A 27,345-nucleotide genomic window follows, 5' to 3' on the forward strand; every position below is an offset into this window, starting at 1 on the left:
AGAGTTCCTTATGTATTTTGGATATTCACTCCTTCTCAGACATGGGGTGGCAAGTATTTTCTCCCATTCTGCGGGTTGCGTTTCCATTTTGTTGTGGGTCTGCCTCCTCTTTAACCAACACCAAAATCTGACCAGAAGGCCCAGTTCAATCAGAAGCCCTATCAACACTACTAGAGGCAAGAAGAAACTTGTGAGAAAGCCAGTCGATGGCAAGGATGTTTCAATAAGCATAGGGCCGTCCAGGCGGCATCCCATGTTCAATACTCATCCCTCTGGTTCTCAGACACCTAATCTCTGGTCCTGGATGGTGATTGCTGAGTGCAGAAAGACAAGACACCAGAAGCCCTGGAGTCAGACGAAACCAGGTAAGTGCTGCTTGAAGCCGCACGTTATTAAGACAGGAAAGGAAACTCCTATTTTAGAAAGTTTTCTAATAACAAGGCTAAACCTTGATTAAGCAGAGAACTCAGCGAATCAGAACACACTGTCTGGGACCCAGCGCCTGCTTTCCCTGGACTTGGGGCTCAGTCAAAGGGTGTTTCTTCCCCCCATCCCCAAGGACCCCCCAGACTGTGCTACGAAAAGCTCTAAGCCTGGCAGTGTTTTCCGTCCTCCCTCGGTCCTGCTTGCCCAGCGTTCCCTCACTGCTTCTCTTCAGGGTTCTTGCACGAAAAGAGATCTAGGGTGACAGGGGAAGTGATGACTCATCTGACTTCTGGTTGAATCCTTTTTATTTGCCCTTTTGTGGGCCTTAGGCTCTGATCCTGGGAACATCCGTGTTGCATTTGGGAATGTTTTTATTTCACGGAAGGCACACGTGGATTGCAGCGGGACTCTGATGATTCAAATGTCTGATGCGTGTGGCTGTCTGACAGCTCTCTGTTTTCCACAATCCTTTGACTAGAAAAAGAAATCAAAGTGTGTTTTAATCATGCTGACCAGCAAGGGACAGGCACCTCTTCCCTTTGGTTTGTGTCTCTGGTTCTGTGTATTCATGCCTTGCTTGAAAGGTAGGTTTTATTTCTGCTTTCTCTCATATCCTCTTTTCAGCTACATGCGTTTGCTCTTCTTTTCTAGTTGTGCTTGACGGAGCAGAGATGAGATATTTTATGAGCGAACATGTACAGGGGCTGCAGAGGAAGGACTACAGTTATAACTGCTAATTAACCTATTTCTTACTGAGTAGGTTTAACATGTAAGGTGAGGTTTAGGGACCGAGGTGGGGAGGACAATGAAGCATTTTAAACCATACCTTATTTATTATCCCACTAAAAATATGGTGATAATAATGATGCAATTTTCTATCCATCTCTGCTATGGGTATATTCAACTGATTTATTTGTATTTGTATTTAACATATATTTTTTAAACTGTGATTTGTTAGCTGATACTATGACTTAGTCCACTAACCCTTCCATTTCGAAGGTAATCGTCATTTTTTTGGGAAGCATGTCATAGTACTGTGCTGGAATGAGCCATAAGAGTAAGATTATTCATTCTAAAAGTTAAGCCTTGGAAATAGCTGCTATTCTGCTAAAGAAAACCACATTTCCACGTGCTGGTGGCTTTGCTGGAGCTTGCTTGCTCTTCAAGACTCATGGAGCTTCTTTACAGGGTCTCTGGGGGAAGGGGTATGGGTAATGGGGTAATGGAGTGAGTTGTTTCTTGTCTGTTTCATGTAGAAATATTTCTACCATTATTGATTATGGTGGCAAGAGTGCTATTTTACATTTAAATTTGTTCTTTCTTGCTGAAAGCCCAGAGTTTCAGCGTTTCCAACTGCATTTGTCAAACGACTCTCTTTATTTAGTGATACAACAGCTATCCTTTTGTTCATTTTTGAGGAATAAATTTTCAGTCCCTTTAATTTTCTTTCTTTCAGGGTGTAAATCCCTCTGGGAAATTTGTAGAACAGTATTTCTGATGTCAAACTTGGCTTCTATAAGGGAAAATATAGAGGGGTATTAATAAAATGGATTATTTCAAATGAAAGCAAGTAACCCAGTTTTAATGCATTCTTGGAAAAATACATACACATTAGACTAGTTAAAATTTAGTGACTAAAGTCCTATTATTCAAGAACTAATTTTGAATTTTTTTTTTTAAGATTTTATTTATTTATTTGTCAGAGAGAAAACAAGCAGAGGGAATGAGAGAGAGAGAGAGAAGCAGGCTCCTCACTGAGCAGGGAGCCCCATGTGAGGCTCAATCCCAGCACTTTGGGATCATGACCTGAGCTGAAGGCAGACAATGACTGAGCCACCCAGGCACTCCTAATTTTGAATTCTTTAAAAACTATTTAAATAAGTTTGCCTCAGAGACCTTGCACTTACACAAATCTCCAAAATAATTGAATTCAATGCTGATTTTAAAAAGGAGTATGGCTTGTTAAGAAAATTTTCTTAAGAAAATCACTAGTTATTTCAGTTTGCTTGGTGGTTTCCCCAGCTAAGCCCCTTACTGACTGTAGAAACAGGTAGTTGGATCAGCATTTTGACAGGAAAGGGCAGGACTCTTTCTTAATAACCAGATCAGAGAGGTCATGAGCTATCCTCAGTGACGTAAGCAAAAATTGGAGTTCATGCTATCCCTTTACACGTGTGCATTAGACTTTTAAAGTGCTCTTGCCAATATTATTTTATTTGATATCACACCAGTTCTGGGCATTACTCTTTTCGTCTTCAGACTGAGGTGACCAACCGAGGCTCTGAGAGGCAGGGTACAATGGGCAACAGGGCCGTCTGTGTGGGTGGATGGAACGCAGGGACAGGAGGGCTCCATCAGCTTAGACATCCCACTGCCTGTGTCACCTGGTGATGCCAGCACCCCCTTCTGTGAGCACCCTCTCTGCTTCTCTAACCTGTCCCTCTGCTTGGCCATGCAGGTTCTGCCGCCTGTGCCTCTGAAGAGAGACTCTTCCACAAACTGTTTTCGCATTATAACCAGTTCATCAGGCCTGTAGAAAACGTTTCTGATCCCGTCACGGTGCATTTTGAAGTGGCCATCACACAGCTGGCCAACGTGGTAAGTGCCGCCAGTTCACCACTGGTTCCCAGAGGAGCCCTGACCCTGCCAGGGGTGGGGGTGGGCAGCCGAGCAATTCTCAACGTTTTCCCAGTTATTGCATATGGTAAATATAGAAAATGTAAAAATACGAACAAATGCACATCTGCATGAACGCTGGGTCTTCAAAGCCTCCGGTTCGGAAGAAGACCCTTTCCCATTGAAGCCGTAATTACTCACATTAAGGCAGTGTCTTTCCGGAAGTACTTTTAGAGGGAGTTGATGAAACAAAGAGGGGAAGGGGAGGTTGAAGGGAGAATACAGAGGGAGCTAACTTCACTGTGCATCTATTAGGCACCAGTCACTGTTTCTACACTTAGTTGCTTTCAGCTGCATTTTACAGCTGGAGGGAAGCTCAGGTAAGCAAACTTCTTAAGGTCATACGACTATAACATGGTGGAACTGGGGTCTTAATCAAGCCCTTCCGGACTCCAAAGCTCATGTTCTTTTCACTCCATAGAAAAAGAATGGCTTTAAGTCTTCTACGTTATGCAAGAGAGGAAAGAATAAATCACCTTCTTTCATGTAGAGTTCCATCCAGCTCTGAAAAAAACAGATGGGAATTTGGAGTTCTTACTTTAATTTATGGCTCCTGAGTTCAAGGGCAAGTAGGACTGCAGTTTTTTTTTTAATAATCTTCATGCCCTAGTTGGCAGGAGAGGAGGTAGCGCACCCTGATATTACAACATAGAGCAGGGTTCTAGCCCCAAGTCATGGGATGGGGCTGAACTGGCTTGGACCAAATTCCAGGAATAGGCAGGCTCAGGACATAGGGGGTGAGTATAAAGTGTCTCCAGAGAGACAGCAGTGCATGGTAAAGGGAGCCCCTTTCATCGGTCCCAGCCTATGGATAAGGAGGGAGCCCTCTGTCCTCCTAGACTTCGCCCCTTGGGAAACAGTGGTGGCTCTCAAGGTTCACTGGGGAAAGACCTTAATTACAGATGTGAGGTCAGGCCCACGATATTTCTCCAGTCCATGCTTCCCAGTGGACGAGGATGACCCTGGCCTGGTCCTCTGGCTTCTGGCCCAAGTTGGAAGTATGTATATACTGGTACGTATTGGTTTTAAAAAAAGTCACCTGTTTTGTTTTGCTTAGATGGACCCACTCATGCCTTTAAAAAATATTTATTTGGTACCTATCCTGGTCCTCTCTACCCCCAAATAGTGTTGTACTGGTTACTGGCCTCCTACTGGGCTGAGAGCCATAATTTGCTGTGGAGGGATTGTTGTAAAGTAAGTTTCACCTAAAGTCAGTCTATTTCACTGCACAGCATCACTTCAAATTCCTGGTTGATATACCCTTTCAGGACATTGTTCTGAGGATGGTGGGTGAGGACAGAAGAATACAGATTTTGACATTTGCATTTGGCTGCTATCAGAGATTTAAAAAAATAACACAGCCTTAATAAAACAAATTTAGAAGGTTAACACTAGGTGGCTTCATGGTGTTAGTGACTGTTAGTGACTGTACCACTGTGTTCGGTTGCACAGACCATGACAATAGACATCTGTGACTTCCTTGAGGAGTTTTGTTAGAAGTCCTTCTAACATCCTTGGCTTCCTATCTCATGGACAACCTCTAGCTGTGAGGGCGACTTGGGAAATTTATTTTTTTGAGTTAAATTTTATTTACTGAAATAACTGTAGATTCATATGCAGTTGTAAGAAATAATAGAAAGATCCCTTGTACACTTCACTCAGTTTTCCCAGGGACAACCAATAATATGTCTTCCAATTCTAAAATTTTGTCATTTCAAGAAAGTTATATAAAATGGAATGATATAGTATGTAATCTTGTGGGATCAGTTTTTGCACTCAGTATAATTTTCTGGACACTCATCCCAGTTGTTGATTATATCAATAGTTCATTTCTTCCTGGTACAGAGTAGTATTTCATGGTATATTTGCACTGCAGTTTATTTTACTTTTCGCCAGTTGAGGGACATTTGGGTTGATTACAGTTTCATTCTATTACACACAAAAGTGCTATGAACTTTTGCGTCTAGGTTTTTGTGTGAATGTAAATTTTTATTTCTTTGGGATAAACCCCCAGGTGTGCAGTTACTGGGCCATATGGGAATTGCATGTTTAGTTTTTTAAAGAAACTGCTAAAATGCTTTCCAGAATGGCTCTATCCTTTTACATTCCTATCAGCAATAATAAGTGATCCGGTTTATCTACATCTTCACCAGTATTTGGTGTTATCACTATTTTTTTATTTTAGCCATTCTAATAGATATATAATGATATCTCATTGTAGTTTTAATATGCATTTTCCTAATGACTAATGATATAGAACAGTTTTTCATGTGCTTATTTGCCATCTGTATATCCTCTTTGGTGAAATGTTTCTTCATGGTTTTTGCCCATTTTCTAATTGGCTTGTTTGATTTTTTTTTTAAGCTGTTCAGTGTTGAGAGTTCTTGCTATATTCTAGGTACTAATACTTTGCCAGATAAATGCTTTGCAAATACAGTTGATCTTCGAACAATGCAGGGGTTAGGGACACCTATACTTCAAATAATTTTTGACTTCTCCAAAACCTAACTACTAATAGTCTACTGTTGACCTAAGGCCTTACTGATTACATAAACACTTGTTTAACACATATTTTATATGTTATGTGTGTTATAGTCTGTATTCTTACAATAAAGGAAGAAAAAATAAATGTTATTAAATCATAAGGAAGAGAAAATACATTTATAGCACCGTGTCCTAAAAATTCTACATATAAATGGACCTGCACAGTTCAGACCTGTGTATTCAAAAGTCGGCTATATTTTACCCTAGTTTGTAGCTTCTCTTTTCATCTTTTTCCTGTGGGCTTTCACTCAAATTTTTCCATTTTGATGAGGTCCAATTTATCAATTTTTCCTTTTATTTATTTATTTTTTTGCTTTTGGTGTTAAGCCAAAGAATTCTTTGCCTTATTGCAGATCCCAGAGATTTTCTTTTTTTTCTTAAAGTTTTGTTTATGTTTCTCACTGAAGACTGTGATCCATTTTTTAAATTCTGTATAAAATGTGAGGCTTAGTCTTTTTGGTGGGGTGGGGTAGGGTGCTCCAGTATCATCTGTTGAAAAGTCTATCCCTTTCCCCATTGAGTTGACTGTGCACCTTTGTGAAAAATCAGTTGAGTGTATTTGTGTGGGTCTATTGCAGGGTCCTCTGTTCCATTCCATTGATCTATGTGACTAACCCTCCACCAATACTACCCAGTCTTCATTACTGTAGCTGTATTGTCTTTTTTTTTAATTTTAAAAGATTTTATTTATTTATTAGAGAGAGAGCAGGAGCAGGGAGAGGGGCAGAGGGAGAGGGAGAGTTAGACTTCCCACTGAGCAGGGAGGCTGATGGAGGGCTTGATCCTAGGACCATGAGATCACGACTTGAGCCGATGGTGGACATTAACCAGATAAGCTGCCCAGGCGCTCAGCAAGTCTTAATATTGGCCAGAGTGATTCCTGCCACCTTATTCTTCTTTGTCACAATCATATAATTTTTCTGGGGTCTAAGTCTTAAAATAAGCTGCCTATATATACAAAAAACCCTGCTGGGATTTTGAAAGGAATCACATTACATCTATAGATTAATTTGGGGAGAAGTGACATTTTTACTGTTGTTGAGTCTTCCAACCCATGAATGCAAGATAGTTCTCCATTCATTTGGCTCTTTTTTTCATAGCATTTTTGTAATTTTCAGCATACAGATCCTGTTCATGCAGTATTATGTGTATATGTAGGTATTTTGTATTATTTGAAGTAATTGAAAATAATGTGCTTTTAATTTTGGTTTCTTCATGTTCATTGTTAGTATATGAAAATTGAATTGATTTTTGTACGTTCATCTTGTTATCCTGAGATCTTGCTGAACTCACTTCTAGTTTCAGTATTTTTATAGATTCCATGGATTTTCCTATGTAGGCAACCATGTCATATGCAAATAGAGATAATTTTATTTCTTCCTTTTCAATCTGTCCTTCCCCCCCCCTTTTTCTTGCTGTATTGTATTGACTAGAATTTCCAGGACTGTGTTGAATAAGAGTGGTGAAAGTGGACATCTTTGCCTTGTACTCAGTTTTAAGGAAAAGGTATTCAGTCCTTCACCGTTTAGTAGAATGATAGCTGTAAGCATTTTCTAGAGCTTTTCATCAAGTTGAAGAAGTTCTCCCTTATTCCCGGTTTTCAGAGAGTTTTTATCGTGAGTTGAGGTTGAGTTTTTGTTAAGTGCTTTGTTTGCATCAATGTTATGGTCACATATCAATTTTCTTCTTTACCCTGTTGATATGGTAAATTATATTGATTGATTTTTGAATGTTGAACCATTCTTACATCTCATTAGTCATGATGTATAACTTTTTATATATTGTTGGATTCAGTTTTCTACTACTTTATTGATGCGTTCACAACTGATATTGATCTATAATTTTCTTTTTTGTACTGTCTTTGGGTTTTGTGTCAGGATAGTACTTCATAAAAATATTGGAATTGTTCCATCTTCTTCTATGTTCTGGAAGAGATTGTACAAAATTGATAATACTTCTTCTTTACATAGTTGGTAGAATTCTCAAGGGGAACTTATTACATCTAGAGACTTCTTTTCCATGAGTTTTTAACTATAAATCTAATTTTTTAAAATGGCTCTAGGCTATTCAGACTGTCAACTTCACCTTCTTGAATTCAGGTAATTTGTGGCTCTTGAGGTTTTAATCTACTTCTTTTAAATTTTTGAATGTATGATAACAATGTTTATAATCTTGTCTATTCTTTTTAATGGTTACAGGATCTGTAGTGTTCCTATTTCATTTCTGATGTGGGTGAGTTGTGTCCCTGTTTTTATTTATGACGATCATGTTACATAGTCATCAATTTTGTTGTTTATTTTCCCCATAGAATCAGCTTTTGTTTCACTGATTTTTCTTTATTGTTTTCCTTTTCAATTTTATTGGTTTCTACTCTTTTTAAAAAATTTATTATTTTTTATTTAAGTGATCTCTACATCCAATGTGGGGCTTAAACTCACAACTTCCAAGATCTCAAGAGTTGCATGCTTCAATGACTGAGCCAGCCAGGTGCCCCATAATTTCTATTCTTACCTTTATTTTTCCTTCCATAAGCTTGCTTTGGGTTCATTTTGTGCTTTTTCCCCCTAATTTCTTGAAGTACAAACTTGGATTATTCATTTGAGAGATTTCTTTATTTATAATATAAGTATATAATGCTATAATTTTATTTTCAGCACTGTTTTTAATCTATGTCCTTCATGTTCTGATATGTTGTATTTTCATTTTCATTTGGTTCTATGTATTTTTTAAAATCTCCTTTGAGGGACACGTGGGTGGCTCAGTCAGTTAAGCATCTGACTCTTGATTTCAGTTCAAGTCATGATTTCAGGGTTGTAAGATCAAATGCTACATGGGGCTCTGTGCTCAGTGGAGAGTCTGCTTGGGATTCTCTTTCTCCCTCTCCCTCTGCCCCTCCCCCTGCTCGTGTGCATTCACATGTTCTCTCTCTCTCTTAAATAAACAAATAAATAAAATCTAAAAAAAAAATCTCCTTTGAGACATCCTTTTTGACCCATGGATTATTTAGAAGAGTATTGCTTAGTTCCTGTGGATTTAGAGATTTTCTTGTTGTCTTTTGTTATTGATTTCTAGTTTGATTCCATTATGGTCAAAAAACACATTGTATGTTTTCAATTCTTTTAAATTTTATGAGGTTTATTTTATGGCCCATGATAAAAATATGGTTTATTATCTTGGTTAATAGTCCATGCATGCTTGAAAAATATGGATATTCTGTTTTGAGTAAGTGTTCTATGTATGTCAGTCAGAGCCTGTTGATTGATTATGTTCTTTAGATCTCTGTTTTTGCTGATTTTCTGTCTAGTGGTTCTATTGGTTGCTGAGGGAGGTGGTGTTGAAGTCTCCCAACTATAATAGGGGTTTGTTCCTTCTTTCAGCTTTATCAATTTTTGTTTCATGCAATTGAAGACTATTGTTTTGGTGTGTATACAGTTAGGATCATTATGTCTTCCTGGTGAATTGACCCTTCTAGCATTATATAATGTGCCTCTTTGTCTCTAGCAATTGTTTTTTTCTGAAGTCTAGTTTGTCAGATATTAATGTAGTCATTCCTATGGTATATTAGAAGCCACCTGTTCTTAGGTAGGGTACCAGAAGTCCCTGTGGACCATACACTGTTGTGCTTAAGCGATAGTGAGCTCTGGGGATGGCTCTGTGATGAAGTACAGCCAGGCTGCCCAGCCACCAACTCCCTTCTCAGAGTCTCTAAGACTCTTGCTGCTCTTCCTGGAAGTGTTTTTGCTGCCCTACAGAATGAGTCTGGCCACAGAGTTTTCTGGGTGGATGATCTCTCAGTGTAAGAGCACATCTGCTGTTCCCCCAACAGCAATTCAAGACAAAGCCCTGTCTAGTGTTTTGATGGCTTCCCATCAAATGACTAACTTAAAGGCCTTCAAAGTGTAGTCTGCCTGGACTTTCTCATCTCGTTCTCTGGTGCTCTAAAAGCAACTCAATTTGAAATAGTAACTCTAATCCTTTGAGGCAGGCTGGGTGTCAACTAATTTATTTTCCTAAGAAGGAGATACAGGGCAATGGTCCCAGGAATGTGGACTGGTACTGTGGGTCTCTGGCTCCTCCAGCTGGGCTGACTGATGGCGGTGCCCATGACCATTGGTGTGATTTGGAGTTGGGTGGAAAACAAGACTTGCCAGAACAAGTTCTGATCCATAAAGTTGGCTGACACCCCTGACGATGTCCGCACCACATGGAACCTCCTCACCAGCTTATGGACATGTTGGGGGGAGAAGAGGATATTGTCAGGATGATATTGCCAACAGATGTGAATGATCTGAACACAGTGTACTAGTTCAAAGTGTACACTAGTTCTATCAACACAGTATACTAGTGTGCAGAGAAGATGCAGTCCTTGGAAAATGCTTATGATATGTACCACTGAGACCTTTCTGGACTTCATAGTTACTCCATTCCTGATTGGAAGCCAGTGGCTTTATTGACATAACTCTGCTGGAATCTATATGGCACAACATGACCTTTTCAAAAACAGAAGGTACCAGCCTTAGGCTTGGGTAATTATAAAGTCATGGACTGCTTGGCCAATGGATAAGTATAGCCCTTTTGTTTGTTTGTTGGTTTGGTTTTTTGTTTTTTGTTTTTGCTTTTCCTGACTAGTAGGAAAACATAAATGTAACTACTTTGTTGACCTTTTAAAATCCTGGGGCTTACCATGACTTGATACAAACCAATTTGAAGAAGGAAGCTTGGCAGGGGCGGTAGTGAACTAGAGAGCAGCTCAGTGAAAAAGAGCAGACTGAGGTCTGAGTCCTGGCCACAGCTCTGTCAAACACAGTTGAATTCACTCTGAGGGTGTCCATATATCTTGTAAAGCAAGGTTGTTTTTATTTTTTTAAAGATTTTATTTATTTGAGAGAGAGAAAGAGAGAGCTCAAACGATGTTGACTTTGAGAGAAAATGTGGCTTAAAACTGTCTTTCACATCTGATTTAAGTCTCACCTCTTTTGTGAAAACTTTCTTTTTCTTTTCTTTTTTTTTTTTAAGATTTTATTTATTTATATGGGAGAGAGCAGGAGCAGGGGGAGAAGCAGAAGGAGAGGGAGAAGCAGACTCCTTTCTGAGCAGGCAGCTGGACATGGGGCTCGATCCCAATCCCAGGACTCCAGGATCATGACCTGAGCTAAGGCAGCTGCTTAACTGACTGAGCCACCCAAGCGCCTCTTGTGAAGCGTTTCTGTTCTCTGCAGCTTGTAAAGATTTATGATTCCACAAAAAAAGGAAGAGAAGGGCAGTGGGAGGGGAGGAGAATTACTGCAGATGGTGATAAGTGTCTGAACCTGATTCATTGTTTTTACCATCTTCATCCCCAGTCCTTGAAAACCTCCCAAGCTCAACTGTGCTCAGCACTCTCTAGTCTCTGAGTCCTGAGCCCAATTGCCCTTGAAATGTCAGCCTCAGCTCACCATGGAGTTTTCCAGCTGGGACTACTCCTCCACTGCAACACATCCGAATTCTTTTCCAAGCCATGCTGATTGCTTCAATCATTCATTGTTCGAATATTTATTGAGTACCTACTATGTGCTCTATAAATGCTAGGACTGCAGCAGTAAACAGGATGGAAAAATTCCCTACCTTCATGTGTCTAAACGGTTAATTGGGGAGACAAAAACATCAATAACAGTTAAAAATCCCATGAAGAAAAATAGAGAGGGATGGACACATGCTTACACACATGTGCACACACATCTGTTTTAGACAGCATGGTCAAAGAAGGCTTCTCTGAGGAGATAGTTTAAGCTGGTAACTAAATGGTCTGAAGAGAGTCATGGAGCTATCTGAAAGAAAACATTTCAGGCCGATATCCCAAATATAATGTGTTCATAAGCAGCTAACAGCCTCCAGTGGGAAAACTACAGAAAACATATCCAGAACTTTCATCAACCTTACAACACAACAGCTTGGAAGCTATGGGGTGTTCCCAGTGGCCCGCGATGTGTTCCCCAAACTTACCAACTGGGGCACTTGGGTGGCTCAGTTTGTTAAGCTTCTGCTTTTGGCTCAAGTCATGATCTTGGGTTCCCGGGGTTGGGATAGAACCTGGAGTCAGCCTCCCTGCTCATCAGGGGTCTCCTTCTCCCTCTCCCTCTACCCCTTTCCCCTGTTCATGCTCTCTTTCACACTCTTTCAAATAAATAAATAAAATCTTAAAAAAAAAAAGATAAAGTTTTCATGGAAGAGGTGAGACTTAAATCAGATTTGAAAGACAGTTTTAAGACACATTTTCTCTCAAAGTCAACAGGGTTGGAACCAGATGTGAAAATATATTTCTGGTTGTATTTTATAAGTTGCTTTTTTTAGTCCTTTTTGTTTTCCTCCATTAGTATGAATAACTCAGATTTGGCTCTCCTTTGTTGTAATTCTTGTTCTAAGATCCACCTGTATTAGCAAGTATATTTAAGGCTAAAAAATACTGTTTCTTTTTCCCAGGATGAAGTCAATCAGATCATGGAAACCAATCTGTGGCTACGTCACGTATGTGTCCTTCCCTTAGACGTGTCTTACTTATGCACCAGCCTAACAATGTCTAATGGATAAACTCTGCTAGCATTCCCTCTTTCCATCTCCAGCTTATAACAGAGCATAAAATATTATCTGTCACCAAAGCCTAAAGTTCAGCTCTGGTCACAGCTGCTTGATGTAAACTTCACAGGTGCAGAAACATAGTGATAAAGTTCTCCGGGACATAGAGACCTCTCCTTTCTGGTTTCTGCCCTCAGGTATCCTATTTCTATCTGTAACTTGAGCCCCAGAGTCAGTTGCTTGCCCACTCTTTGGTCCTGCTGCGCCAGGCCTAGGGAAGTCAGGAACTAAGTATGAGAGCATGTGGGTTGGATTCCCACCAGCTGGTTTTATCAGTTATACCATCTCATGCTTCCCTCTTGTCTTAAGCTTTTACACAGACTTTGTAACAAGTTCATCATTGTACACTTGAACTATCTTTTTAATATTAGAAATGAGTTGCTACTCCAGTGTGAATGTAGTCTATGGAACATACAATTTGAGTTTTTAAACTTGGCCAGCTAATTAATAATCAGTAGTTAATTATCTAAGTTATATTTGCCAAAATCAGCTCAGCTACGTAGCCCTCTATTCCACATGGATTTACCCACTCAACTTTTGATAGAAACCAATGTACTCTTGGGCGCCTGGATGGCTCAGTTGGTTAAATGTCTGCCTTTGGCGCAGGTCATAATCCCAGAGTCCTGGGATGGATTTCGCATGGCTCCGTGCTCAGTGGTGAGTCTGCTTATTTCTCTGCCCCTCCCTTTGCTTGTTCTCTTCTTCTCAATCTCTCTCTCACCAAAAAAAAAAAAAAAAAAAGAAAAGAAAAAGAAAGAAAGGTAAAAAAAAAAAAAAAAGAAAAACCAACGTACTCTTTATTTATTTTTTTAAATAGGCTCCATGCTCTGTGTGGGGCTTGACCTCATGACCTTGAGATCAAGAGTTGCATGCTTTACTGACTGAGCCAGCCAAGTGCCCTCCAATGTACCCTTTAAATTAGAACATACTTTTTCCAAAAAAATCCCTGCTAAACCAATATAGAATTAACATTGGAAGAAAGTTACTAAGAATTTTTTATTCAATTGACTTCTACTGCCTTTAGATCTGGAATGATTATAAATTGCGCTGGAACCCAATGGAATATGATGGCATTGAGACTCTACGTGTTCCTGCAGATAAGATCTGGAAGCCAGACATTGTTCTCTACAACAAGTATGGGCTTCTGGCAGAAGTATTCTCTTTTCCAAAGTTGCCTTTGGTACAGCAAAGGGGGTGTTACTAATGGTGTCTGGTTTACTTTACAGTGCTGTTGGCGATTTTCAAGTTGAAGGCAGGACAAAAGCTCTCCTTAAATATGATGGCATGATAACCTGGACCCCACCAGCTATTTTCAAGAGTTCCTGTCCTATGGATATCACTTTTTTCCCTTTTGATCATCAAAACTGTTCCCTGAAATTTGGTTCCTGGACATATGACAAAGCGGAAATTGATCTCCTAATCATTGGATCTAAAGTGGATATGAATGATTTTTGGGAAAACAGTGAATGGGAAATTGTTGATGCTTCTGGCTATAAGCACGACATAAAATACAACTGTTGTGAGGAGATATACACAGATATAACCTATTCTTTTTACATTAGAAGATTGCCAATGTTTTATACCATTAATTTGATCATCCCCTGTCTCTTTATTTCATTTCTAACTGTGCTGGTCTTTTACCTTCCTTCTGATTGTGGTGAAAAGGTGACACTTTGTATTTCAGTTCTGCTTTCTCTGACTGTGTTCTTGCTCGTAATCACGGAAACCATCCCGTCCACGTCTCTCGTGATCCCACTGGTGGGTGAGTACCTGCTCTTCACCATGATCTTTGTCACCCTGTCCATTGCGGTGACCGTGTTCGTGTTGAACATACATTTTCGCACCCCAACAACACACACCATGCCCAAGTGGGTGAAGACGGTTTTCCTCCAGCTGCTACCCCAGATCCTGATGATGAGGAGACCTCTGGACAAGAAGAGGGAGGCAAGTTCTGAGAAAAACTCCAAAGGCATTTCCAGTAGGTCCACCAAAGTCAACTTTGACCATCGCAGAGAGACCAAACTTCCTACGGCATGTTGCCGCTGTCCGAAGTCAAGTGAGCTTGCCACCGGCAAGAGAAGATTAAGCCATCAACCTTTACAACGGATGGCTGAGAGTTCAGAGCTCTCCCCTGATGTCAAAGATGTAATTAATAGTGTTCAGTTCATAGCAGAAAACATGAAGAACCAAAATGAAACAAAGGAGGTAGGTACATAGCCCCTCTAGTCTGTCCACCTGCAGCAGGCTTAGAGGCATTTTATAGATCAGCAATGTGTGAGTTCTCTTTCCAAGAGGGTCAGGAGCATTACTCTAAGATCAAGTGGTTATTATGCAGTTATGGGTGAAGTAAACCACAGCCTCAATGCAAACCTCCACCTCCGGAAATGGTAACTGCAGTGAAATCTGGTTAAAGTAAACATTCAGGACAAACTTGGTTAATGAAAGTTTTTCTTTTTCTTTTTTTTTTTTTTAAAAGATTTTATTTATATATTTGAGAGAGAGCAGGAGAGCAGGGAGGGTCAGAGGGAGAAGCAGGCTCCCCACCAAGCAGGGAGCCTGAAGTGGGCCTCGATCCCAGGACTCCAGGATCATGACCTGAGCCAAAGGCAGTTGCTCAACCACGTCCAGGTGCCCAATGAAATGCTTCTTAAAAACAGTGGCAGAGGGCACCTGCGTGACTCAGTTAGTTAAGCGACTGCCTTTGGCTCAGGTCATGATCCCGGAATGCCGGGACCGAGTCCCGCATCGGGCTCCCAGTTCCACGAGGAGTCTGCTTCTCCCTCTGACCTTCTCCCCTGTCATTCTCTCTCTCACTCTCTCTCAAATAAATAAATAAAATCTTTAAAACAACAACAACAACAACAGCGGTGGAGGGAAGGGTGAATGGGGAGACCTGCTCGCAGATCAGCCTGCAGTCTGAGAGTGCTGGAAGAGGGGAGTGAGTCCTTTGCAATTCCAGTCCCACTGATTCTACTGTAGAGTGATTTAGGTGCAGGTTGAATGAACCTCAGGGATACTTTTAGCAGCAACATATTCTGCTTTTGTTGCCCAGAATCTAACTATAGCAGCAAGGACCTCCCCCATCCTCCAAAGAGAGAGCTCATGAAAATCATGCCAGTTTCCCACATCATCAGGATGACCAACTGAGGGCATCTGAAAACCTGTGCCAGGTGTCTGGGTTTAACCTCATACTGCAGCCGCCGGCATCTGTATCTCCTAGTTAAAGGATGGCTGGAGACCTGAAGTCTGTCCATCCCGTTGGTGCAGGGGAGGGTACTGTGACTGCGGGTCACAAAGCAGGGGGTGGGGGATGCATCCTGGGACAGGTGAGCCCAGAACTGTACTCTCATGGTGACACCTTCAGAACATGGAGGGAAGAGTTGTTGATTTAAACAGCACCAGCTAGGGCTGTCAAGACACAACCCGAGACCTAGGTCTCAGGCATAAGCTGGAGGCGTAATACATTGGAGGTCAGAAACTGGAATGTTATAGGATTTTTTCCCTCTGTCGGTGCCCACAGTTCTTGGTCATGCCACTTCGAAGAAGGAAGAGGTAGACCAGACAGAGTGGTGGGCAGCAAAGCAAGGTTTATTGAGGGATAGAAAAGTGATAGCACAAAGCTCCCAAGGAGTGGGGGGACGCCAGAGGGTTTCCCCTGGAGTGTCTAAGTCTAGGGTTTGTATGAGCTTGTTGGTGGGCTGCTTTATCTGATGAGCCCTCCCTGCGCCTGTCACCCAATCAGGCTTCTGTCATAGGGGAAAGGATGGAGGGCTCCTTCCATGGTGGTGTAAAGTCCTTTTAATAGTGGTTTCCCTTAGGGTGGTGGGGGGTTGGGGAGAGGCGCAGACCGGGGCTGTTCCCTGCCTGCCTTCAACTACCCTTCATCAGAAAGACATGAGAAATGCAATGAACTCTCCACAGCCAGCATGACTTGCGGGCTGGAGGACTGCCTATGCCTGAGAAGGATGCCCTCCATCATTCCTCATGTCCTGCACTCCTTGCCTCCAAGCCATTTCCCAGACTTGCCAACGACTCAGAATATTCAGTGGTGCCAATGGCAAAGGTTGAGCTATCTCGGGAGTGCTTTTTCTCCAAGAAAAGTCTCTTGTGGCCCGTGCAGTCCTGCTCACTCTGTTACCATCGGCATGAGGCATGGAAGGGCTTGCATACCCACGGTCTTCAGACAAAAGTTCTGTGAACTCTATAGGCAACATGGCTTAACTGGGATAAAACCAATAGTTGCTTTAAAAATTGCCAGGGAAGTTTTCTTTGAAAAAGAAGCAGTTTATTTATGAGACAAAGTGCATTTCCTAAGGTTTCCATATATTTTTTTTAATTGTTTCAACTTTTTGTTTGCCTTTCAGGTAGAAGATGACTGGAAATACATAGCCATGGTGGTGGACAGGGTCTTTCTTTGGGTATTTATAATTGTCTGTGTGTTTGGAACCGCGGGGCTCTTTCTACAGCCACTGCTGGGGAACACGGGGAAGTCTTAAGGATGTATTTTCCTTTTAGCTTTTGAAACTTACAGATGCTGTATTTGTTCCATGCTCCTAACCATCAGGAAAGGGACGTAAAGGTTTCCGTCCAAGTCCCCCATTTACTGAAGCTGATGGCTAGATGGAGAAAGAGGACTTTATTGCAAATCAGGAGGCTGAATGCCCTCCTTTGTAGCACGGGCGAGTGCCTCAAGATGTTTTATAATCCTGGAGCCCAGAGCTGGCAACATCCACAAGCTTCTCTTTTCTGGATACGTCTGACTTCCAGGAGCATGAACGACCGTGAAATCAACCATGTAATCAACATCAAACCACACTAGAATGGAGCACTCTTGTACCTCGAGATTCTGCTGCTTATCATCCAGACATGGAGCTTCCAGCTTCTGCTTTGAGGGCTCCTGTAGCGCTGGGGAACTATTACACGCTTGCTTCCTTAGGCATGCCTCTGGGATGTACTCAGACATGTCAACATTATTTGATATATTAATAGGCAAAAAGTAATAGGTCATCAGAGTCTAACACAGCAGGCTGCATTAATTAGCCTTCATCTGGCAAGAAACTGGAGTGGTAACCCAGCACTGTGCTAGGCATGGCGAGGGCCACCGTTCCTAACTGCTTGCAGTTTTTTCAGAAAAGTCATAAACACAGAGATCTCTAGGACCAGGCAGTGCATGGAGAATGTGCCTAGAGCAGCCAGAGAGGGAGAGCATGACATGTTGTGGCCACACAAATGTGAAGGACCTTCTGCTGGGGGTTAAAGTTGTGGCTGTTTTTGTCCACTGTTTCTGTTTGTTAGGTTTCATTCCACTCTAACTTATCTTCACGTTTGTTGTATAAATATTATTGTAATAAAAAATGTATTTCAAAGCAGAAAAAAATAAATCTACCTAACAAAGGAACTCATTTTTTTCTTGCCTTTCTCCCATCTCATCCTTGTCTGTGCACGCACACAATTTTACACTTCACTTTCACCTTTCAATTTTGTATTTTGCTGTTTTCTCAAAACATGACAGCAGTATTTCTCCGTGATGTTACAGAGGCTTGAATAGGGGGTGTCCCTACCGGTTGGGGACGGTGGTGCAGGTGGTGAGAGAATTCATGGGAGGCAGAACCAAGGAGATTGAAGTTTATTGACCGCACCGCAAGTGAGCAGCAGGCAGGACAGCGAGGGAGAAACGGTCTGCCATGAGGTAGTGGTGAGGGGCTATAGGTACAGGGCGGAGTGAGGGAGGTATGGGAATGAATGGAATTTTCCCTTTTTTCATAACCATGCCTGAGTCTAAGTAGCCAACTAGGGCCTATGGCTGTTTCGGGGTGGGCTGCTTCCAGAGCCTGCTTATGCTCAGCCCCAATGGGGTCACTGTGGGCCCTTGTTCCTTGCTCAAGTTTCCATTGCTCAAGCGCGCTGACTTCCAGCAGCTTCTACACTGATGTATACTTTTTATGATTGCATATTTCTCATTGTGTTGCTGCACCAGAACTGTTATCTCATGCTCTTTCTTCCTTGTCTAGCTCATCTGGGGGCCTCAGGCATTCTGTGGCACACCAGGCAGAGGCTGTGAACTTCAATTGCTCTGTTTTAAAGTAATCTGACTGCCTCTCCTATTTGCGATCATATCTAGATTTTATCTGTCTTACAATGGTTTGGTTTACTTGATACTTTTTTTTTTTTTACTAGTAAGCTAAATTGATATTTAATATCATTATTTACAAAGTTTTGTTTATTTTTAAAAGGAATTTATGTATTTATTTGAGAGAGAGAGAGAGAGTATCAGCAGGGGAAGGGGCAGAAGGACAAATGGACTCCCCACTCAGCATAGAGCCCAACGCAGCACAGCACAGAGCTCTGAGCTCGATCCCAGTGTTATAGGATTTTTTCCTCCGTCGGTGTCCACAGTTCTTGGTCATGCCATTTGGAAGAAATGGAGAGACAGACCAGACAGAGTGGTGGGCAGCAAAGCAAGGTTTACTGAGCAATAGAAAAGTGATAGCACAAAGCCCCTGAGGCGGGAAGGGACCCCAGAGGGTTACCACTGGAGTTTCTAAGTCTAGGGTTTCTATGGGCTTGTTGGTGGACTGTTTTTATCTGATGAACCCTGTCACCCAATGGGAAAGAGTGGAGGCCTCCTTCCGAAGTGGTGTAAAACCCTTTTAAGGGTGGTTTCTCTTGGGAAGGGGGGCATTTCCCTGCCTGCCTGCCTTCCAGCTATCCTTCCTCACAAGGACCCTAAGATCATAACCTGATCATAAGTCAAACACGGAACCGACTGAGCCACCCAGGTGCCTCTAAAAAGTTTTAATAGCGGTAAAATGCACATAACAAAATTTACCGTCCTCACCGTTTTAAGCCTGTTCACCCCCATCCCTCCACAGAACTCTTTCATTCTGTAAAACTGAAACTCTGTAGCCATTAACAGCAACTCTTCATCCTTCCCTACCACAGTCTGCTCCGGGCAACCACCAGTCCACTCGGGCTCTATGATTTTGACTACTTTAGGCGCCTTATCTGAGCAGAATCATACAAGATTGGTCTACTCATGACCGGCTAATCTCACTAAGCATAGTCTTCAAGGTTCATCCTGTTGGAGCATGTGTTAACATTTCTTTGCTTTAAAAAAATAATAATTTTAATTGATGTACACGCTTAATTCTGACATAAGAATTTATTTGCTTTTTGGGACTGAATAATATTCCATTGTATGTACTTACAACATTTTGTCCAACCATTCGTCCATCAATGGACGTTTATGTTTCTTCTACCTTTTAGCTATCAGGAATAATGCTGCTATGAATAGGTGTGTACAAACGTCTCTGAGTTTCCGTTCTCTGGAGTATATACCCAGAAGTAGAATCGCTGGGTTATATGGCAGTTCTGTTTTTAATTTTTTGAAGAGCCGCCATGCTGTTTTTCCACAGGGCTGCACCATTTTACACCTTCACCAACAGTGCACAAAGGCTCCATTTTTTCCACATCCTTGCCAACATTTGCTATTTTCTGCTTTTTTCCACTTTTTTCCCCTTTAAAGTAGCCATCCCAATGAGTGTGAGGTGATATCTCCTTGCAGTTTTAATTTGCATTTCCTTAATCATTGGCATCTTTTCATGTGCTTACTGTACATTTGTATTTCTCCTCCTCCTCCTCCCCCTCCTTCTTCTTTTCCTTCTCCTCTTCCCTCGCCCTCCTCCTCCTTCTCCCCCTTCCCCTCCTCTTCCTCTTCCTCCTCCTCCTTCTTCTTCCCCTTCTTCTCCTTCTTTGCATATCTTCTTTGAAGAAATGTATATTCAAGTCCTCTGCACTTTTAAAAATCAGGGGTGTTTTTTTTTTGTTGTTGTTGTTTTTGTAGAGTTGTAGGAGTTCCTATATATTCTGGACATTAACCCCTTATTAGATATAAAAACAAGACTTATAAGAAATGCAAAGTAGGAAGATGGGAGGAAATTGCTCTCAGCCAGGAGCAGAAAACCCCAATCATGGCTTCTTTACACATTCTTTTATACATGAATATACCTCAGACTTTCCAGAATTTCCTCAGTGATCCTCAGAGGAGAGAGGATCTTGTACTCACAGGTAAGCATGACCAGCAATATGCATTTAAAAGAAATGAGATAAGCATGTGAATAAAAGGGAAGTCCCATCATTAGTTCAGAAGAACAAGGGGAAGAAGGATTGAAAATTCATAGAGGGTCATGAAGACAGTAGGTCATTAAAGAATTCTCTGTTGGGACACGTGGGTGGCTTAGTCATTAAGCAGCTACCTTTGGCTTAGGTCATGATCCCAGGGTCGTGGGATAGAGCCCTGCATTGGGCTCCCTGCTTGGCAGAAAGCCTGCTTCTCCCTCTCCCACACCCCCTGCCTGGGTTCCCTCTCTTGCTGTGTCTCTCTCTGTCAAATAAATAAATCTTAAAAAAAAAAAAAGAGAGAGAAAGAATTAGTTGTTAACTGACATTTTAAATTTTTACAATTGACTTGAAATTATCCTGGTTATGATTACATTATCAATAACCGTGGGGGGCAGGGAGTGTGCGGTGCTCGTGCTCACACTCACACAAGTGCACACGCATGGGAGTGTCTGTGTACCTGAACTATAAGACCAGTGACTTTTAGGGATGGAATGGAACTCATAGATTGTTTAGTCCTATTCTTTTTTTTTTTTTAATTTCAAGAGGTAGAGTGGCTTGCCCTTGATCACATAGCTAACAGATTCCACATCTCTTGACTCTTTATTCATTTCCTTGGCCCCAGGGCAGTTCAGCGGTCTTGTGAGAGGGGAATCACCTGAGCTGGCCCATCTCCTCCCATCAACAGCCCCACCTCAGCCTCACAAGGTGGGGAGAGCCTCACACTGACAGGAATCAGGAGGAAGACATGTAATGTAAGTGAGATGTCAATCGGGTTAGGGAGATGAAGCTACCCATACTCTCTTATTTGGGGAAGGTTTTATAGTGTCAAAGTTTATTTTAACAGTGGCAGGGGATACCGGTATGGGCTTGGGTGCTTGAACTTCTGATTTTTAAAGAAAAACTGAAAATCCAGCTTTTAATATAAAGTCTCCTAGTTTTAAAGTGTGCCAACTAGGTTAAGAAACAAGAATAAAGTCTTCGCATTAGCCAAACAAGCCCGGTGTGCTGGGCCAGGCATTGCAGCGTTGACTGAACAAACTGGGGCTGCATTGCTTCTGTTCGGTGAAGTCCTATGATGGGGGGGAGGTCTGGCTGGAGGGAAGTGTGAGGAGTGGGAAGGGAGAGGGTGGACTCCGAGAACCTGGAGACAGCCTCTGAGGGCCTAGGGAGCATCTGCTTGGGATGCCTCCATCCAGCCCCATCTCCCCACAGGGCCGAGCATGGGCCTCTTATGTGCAGGGAGGGGACAGGGCAACAAGAACAGGGGAACATCTGAGCATCTCCCTTTGCCCATCCCCCCTTTCAACTTTGAAATGTCCTCTGGCCCCTTCAGCAGTTTCCAGCCATTCTGAACCAGAAATGCCACTGCACCCCTTTTACACACACACACAAACACACACACACACACACGCACACACTCTCCTTCTCTCTCTCTGTATTTCCAGTTGGTGTTGGGAAATCTCTAAAAGGGCATTTTTGCTTGTCACAATGACTATTGTCACTTAAGGCCTGGGGGCTAGGGATGCGAAGTGTCCTGCAATGTGTGGGACAGACCAGTGTAGAATTATCAAAATACCCGTGAAGGCCCCGTATGAAAAAGCAGAGGCCTCTTGAGGGTCTCCGTGTGGAGCTCAGGCCTGGGCAGACACACACCACACCTCCCACCGCCAGCACACCCTCACTGGGTGGCAAGAACCTCCTCTTGGTGTCAAGAACCTCCTTTCTGCAGGACAAATGGTAAGATTAATCCTTCCCACTGTTTTCCCAGGAGGGTCATCTTCTGCCTGTGAAGAGGACCTTGACCTGTGAGCAGGGATGAAGACAGTGCTTTCTTCATAGGGCTGTTTAGAAGACTATCTGAGTTAATATTCCTAATGCATATTCTTTTTTGGTATGATATCCCTTTTCATGCTGCATTCTTCTCGCCTGGCTGGGTCTCCTTTCATTGCCCAAAGCTGGGACCACCTTTGAGCTCAGGGGTACATCTGATTTTACAACAGGCCAGGCTGCCCTGCCCTGAAGACGGTCACTCTGGAGTGGATGATACTCCAGTGGGTATAATGCTGCTCTCAGCTACTTTTCCCAAACCTAAGGCTGTGTGGGAACCAAAGGAGTAATGGTGCTTTCATTTCCACAATTATTTTATTGACACACTGAACAGAAAGTCTTAATACAAAGGAGGAATCCATACTAAGTTAAACATAAATGGTAGTCGCCAGGGTGTTCATTAAACGAATTCACTTTAATACATAATAGCAGGTGCTATCAAAGAATTGACTCAATCACAGGTATTCTAATGTAGCTGGTTGGAGGCCAGCTTTAAGGGGTCCGAGGTGATAGGTGAGAGTCTTTATAACTTTGCTGGGTGTTATAGGCTATACCACTAATATTTACCACTGGGTAGGGTGAGAAATCAGACAGTTATCATCTTGATCTGAGGATTAGTCTTAACACTAATGTTGAGATAGCCTGATAGTATGTGCCCTCCTACCGTACAATAAGAGCCACACCGTACAATCTATGACATGTTCTGCCCAAAATATTTAACCAGGATTATGTTGTAACTTCCTATATGTAGGAAATATAGGAAACAGAGGAATAAGCAAAATGACACCAAAAGCCAATGACCAGGTAAATCCCCAAAATGAGCACATTCTTGGTGAAAATTGACCTGGTCCTTTCAACAAGTCAGAGACAAGAAAGAAATGAAAATACATTTAAGAGACGTTAACACTATGGTTGAATCCTCTTTTAAACAAGCTGGCTGTGAATTTAAGCTGTTCCTGAGATAGTTAGGAATATGGTTAGGATAGTTAGGAATATGGAATCATTAATTTTTCTAAGTATGATTAAGAGTATTTTAGAAATTTTTCAATGTAGGAAAATGTTTCTTTAAGATGTATACTGAAAATTACACCTGCATGAACCCACACACAGAGCTGGAAATAAGGAGAGAGGCTGAACAAGAGTACAAATGCGTCCTCATTTTGGACAAATTAATCAAATTTTCTGGTGTTGGTTTAATTCATCAACACATATTAATTAGGCCTTGGCCATGTACTCATCCCTATTAGATGCTGTTGGAGATATAACAGATGATATGCTATGCTGTAACTAAAGGAAATAAAATTCACTTAATAAAATAATAGGGGACAATTACATTCTACACTATCTAGCAGAGGTTGAAAACATCATAGGCTTTCAGAGACAGGGAGCTTAGTTGGGGCCATGTATTCTGTGAAGGCTTCATGAGGTGGGGTGTGAACAGGGATCTGAAAGATGAGGACAATTTAGGACAGCTCTCTGTGTGTCCACACGGTTGTGTGTCCCACATGCCCACACTTGTGATGGAGAGTTCTATGGGTTTCACAACACCCACTTGTTGGAAATAGTGAAAGAGGATTTCAAGCACCTACCCCTACTCTGACCTTCATCTGTTCTTTCTAACTGATTAAGTTCTTTTTTCCAGCATACCTCTTAATGCAGGCAGAAGACCCAGCTGTGGGCAAAGCATCCCGTGATGGGGACCAAAACCACTGCCCCTCCAGCAACAATGATGGCTGCTCTGATGCCAGCAGGACTCGAGGTGATTGACCCCAGGATAATGATCGACTTTACCTTTTCTGCCCACCTGCATGTACCCACCGACATTTGTCCCACATTTTCCTTACAAAAACCAGGAAGTATTTTCAGCACTTTGGAGACGGTCTTGGAGACATTAGTCCACTGTCTTCTCTCACTGAAATGAATTCCTTCGTTCTGCTTAGTTTTTTAAGATTTTATTTATTTATTTGTCAGAGAGAGAGAGAGAGAGCGTGCACAAGCAGGGGGAGCAGCAGGCAGAGGGGGGAGCAGCAGGCAGAGGGAGAAGCAGACTCCTTGAGCAGCAGGGAGCCTGATGTGGGCCTCGATCCCAGGACCCTGGGATCATGACCGGAGCTAAAGGCAGATGCTTAACCCACTGAGTCACCCAGGCACCTCGTTTCTCTGCCTTTGAGTTTTGTCAGCAGAGAGTGGCCAAACCTGGTCTGTTTGGGACCCCCGGAGCCAGTTGCTCTTGGACCCCTGCCCTCCCCCCGGTTGCAATAGCTGGGAGATTTTGCCCACAAAAGATTTTTCTTGAAATACATTTGAAGTTAAAATTTTTTTGCTTTAAAGTGATCTTTTGTAGTGACTGTCTTTGGGTTATCGTGATGTATAAATATTTATGCTTTCCGGCATTTGAAGCAGTTACTGCGTCCCACCTTAAGCTATGTGTACACGTACAAATGTTTGACCTTTGCTGTATTTGTGTCTGGTCAGAAAGGGACTTGCTGTGGATAGTGTTTCATGTGGTATTTTTCAAAATTTAAAACTGAATTTGAATTTAAATGCATTTTTCTAGGATTAGAATTGTCATTTACCTAGCAAACTAATGAGTTAGATAAAGTTAAGTAATGAGTTAAAGTCAATAGTGTTCTCAATAAAAAGAAGAACAGCGATTTGCCCTTTAAGTCCACAATCTGATCTGGGATTTGAGGCAGGGAAGCCTTGATTTTCATCACAATGTATCCCTGCACATCCTGTTCTAAGGCAGTGATAAAACAGATGACATTTCCCAAAGGAACAAAGTTATGATTAAAAGTTGTGTGGCTTAAAAATTGTGAAAATCTGCAAAGTATAGTATTTTAGAGCAGGAGAGAGCCATGACTCATTACCTTTAATTAATTGACCGGAAAACCAGAGGGTAAATGATCCACCTAAAACCCCACAGCCCACACAGCTAGGTAATGGCTGGTCTAGAACACACAGGTCCTAGTGCCCTGTGTTTCCCTTCACCATGTTGTTTCCCTTTTAAAAATCCAGTGTAATGTGCAGAAAAGTAAGAGATACATAGGTCACACAAGGAGCCCAATGATCTACAATGGGTTTGCATACACATAAAAACATGATTCTATGGTATAAAATTTGGTATCTATTGAAAAATGTACTGACCACATTAAGTATTCCCGAAACACTTAAAAATACATAAAAGTGATTTCTGTTTTGGAATTTATAACTGCTTTTGAGGATGATTTGAATGGCATGAGTCTTTCTACTGAAAGCATTCCAGGCTATATGAAAACAAACTCTATTATTTCTCTTCACTATGGTCTGCGTCTGTTGTAAAATGAAAGCTGATCTAAGCACTTTTTAGGCCTAGGAAAGGGAGCCTACAAGACAGACAGGGTAATTAAAAACACCATTTCCCGGAGGAGAAATCAAGGGTACAAGGGAAGGAGAGATGAGATACGAAAAGGACAAGGGCTAGTTGGTGTGAACAGGATGGACATCTGACTGGAAGCAGGAGAGGCAGTTTGGAAACCAGTGCAGATGTCCAGGAGACTGTAAACAGCCAGGTGTGAAGAACCCCATCAGCCCTCCTGCCAAACTAACAACACATGTGAGTCATTAACTTCAAGACATGCTTCACTTTTTTTGGTCAATAATTAATAATTTTATCCCCAATGGAATCATCTTTCCAGTCTCATCATGCCCAGCATCCACCAGTCTGTAGAGTCAAGATTAATCAGAGTCCTTAAAGTAGATCCACAGTCCTCTCATGAGAGTGTGGATCAAGAACATCATGAGATTTTCTTTCTCATGATATAACTATAGTGTCCTAGTTTCCATATACAATTGGACATGTCTATAAGGATTGAGATTTAGAAAAGATCAGTATGAAATGGCTGGCTGATATGTTTCCTTTTCTTTTTAAAAATTTTTCCTGTTGATATACCAAATCTTATTGATATATCAAGTCCTACTGATGTATCAAAAGAAATGTAAAAAACGTACAACCATAATAGCACTGGAAAGTCAGCTGAGATACCTTCGTAGATCAAATTGGTGGGGAATGGCTGAAATGTGTTAAGAGAGGAGGTCAGATTTATGATAAAAACCTAAAAGAACAGTGGAATTTTGGTCCCATGAAGGAAAGATGGGACCACCAAAGAAATTATTTTCTTTCTAACAAAACCCCACAGTAATTATAAGATTATACGCAGGCGAGACTTAAGGTCTAACTGCTGAGTAATCAGGTAAAGGGATAAGAACAGCTACAGCGGTCTTCCAGTTTCTATTGTGGCTTCCATGGTCTGTCCCAGTTGGTGAACATTCTGACAGGAGAAACCAGAGTGGGCATTGGAGTCAGAGAAATAGTTTAGTGCCCCAGATCCTTTATGGCTGCCAAGAAGAAAGGGGTTCCTCGAATGTAGAAGATGAACTGGTCACACACCTGAGAGAAATGGTTTCTTGGACACAGACAGTAAAGGAAAACACTTGGAGCCTGGTTTCCTGTAACTAGAAGTGGTTTCCACTGTCAGATAAAGAAACAATATCAAAATCAACAAACGTTGGGAGTAAAACTACCACACAAAGCATTAAACAAAATCAGTAGAAGAATTAACCACCAAAGAAAAATTATTAATCCAGACAACAGAAGGAGACTTAAAAATGACCACAGTTAGTATTCCCCCAAGTTATTACAGGGCATATGACATCCAAAAAGAATAACCGAGTTCTTAGAAATCAAATACATAATTCTTTCACAAACAAACAAAACCTCACCTTGGTAGGTGGGTTGCATAGCAAAGTAGATAATGACTGAATATCAAATTAGTCAGCGGTATTATCAAGCTGACAATGTAAATAATTAAAGAAATAAAAAGTATCAAACAGGAGTTAATAAGTTAATAAAAATGGAAGACAGAAATACTGAGATCCTTCCAGAAATTTCAAAAAGAAAGGAGGAGGATAATGGAGGCTAGGAAATAATAAAAGAGAGAAGAAAAGAAAATTTGCATGAGTTGAAGAAAGACATTAATTATCAAGTGCCAAGATAAAACCAGAGAGGGAGAAAGAGAGCAAGAGAGAGTACAAGCCCTACATTTGGATACATACAGCATATTCAGGTGACATTTCTGAAGTCCAAAGATAAAAAGAAAA

The 27,345-nt window shown here is 41.6% G+C and overlaps 1 protein-coding gene across 2 annotated transcripts; it reads left to right on the forward strand.

The window, feature by feature from the left end:
* Positions 1–931: 931 nt before the first annotated feature.
* On the forward strand, positions 932–17,613 carry CHRNA6 (cholinergic receptor nicotinic alpha 6 subunit). Of its 2 annotated transcripts, XM_045997343.1 has the most exons (6): positions 932–1,010; positions 2,885–3,024; positions 12,106–12,150; positions 13,283–13,392; positions 13,485–14,463; positions 16,623–17,613. In XM_045997343.1, exons 1-6 carry the CDS (start codon positions 932–934, stop codon positions 16,752–16,754), a joined length of 1,485 nt encoding a protein of 494 aa, XP_045853299.1. In that variant the 3' UTR covers positions 16,755–17,613. The 2 variants fall into 2 exon arrangements, with proteins under 2 accessions (XP_045853299.1, XP_045853300.1); XM_045997344.1 differs by lacking the exons at positions 932–1,010; positions 2,885–3,024; positions 12,106–12,150 and adding an exon at positions 12,794–12,915.
* The last annotated feature ends 9,732 nt before the right edge of the window (positions 17,614–27,345 follow it).

Source organism: Meles meles, chromosome 2, assembly GCF_922984935.1.
Source record: "Meles meles chromosome 2, mMelMel3.1 paternal haplotype, whole genome shotgun sequence".
NCBI lineage: Eukaryota > Metazoa > Chordata > Mammalia > Carnivora > Mustelidae > Meles > Meles meles.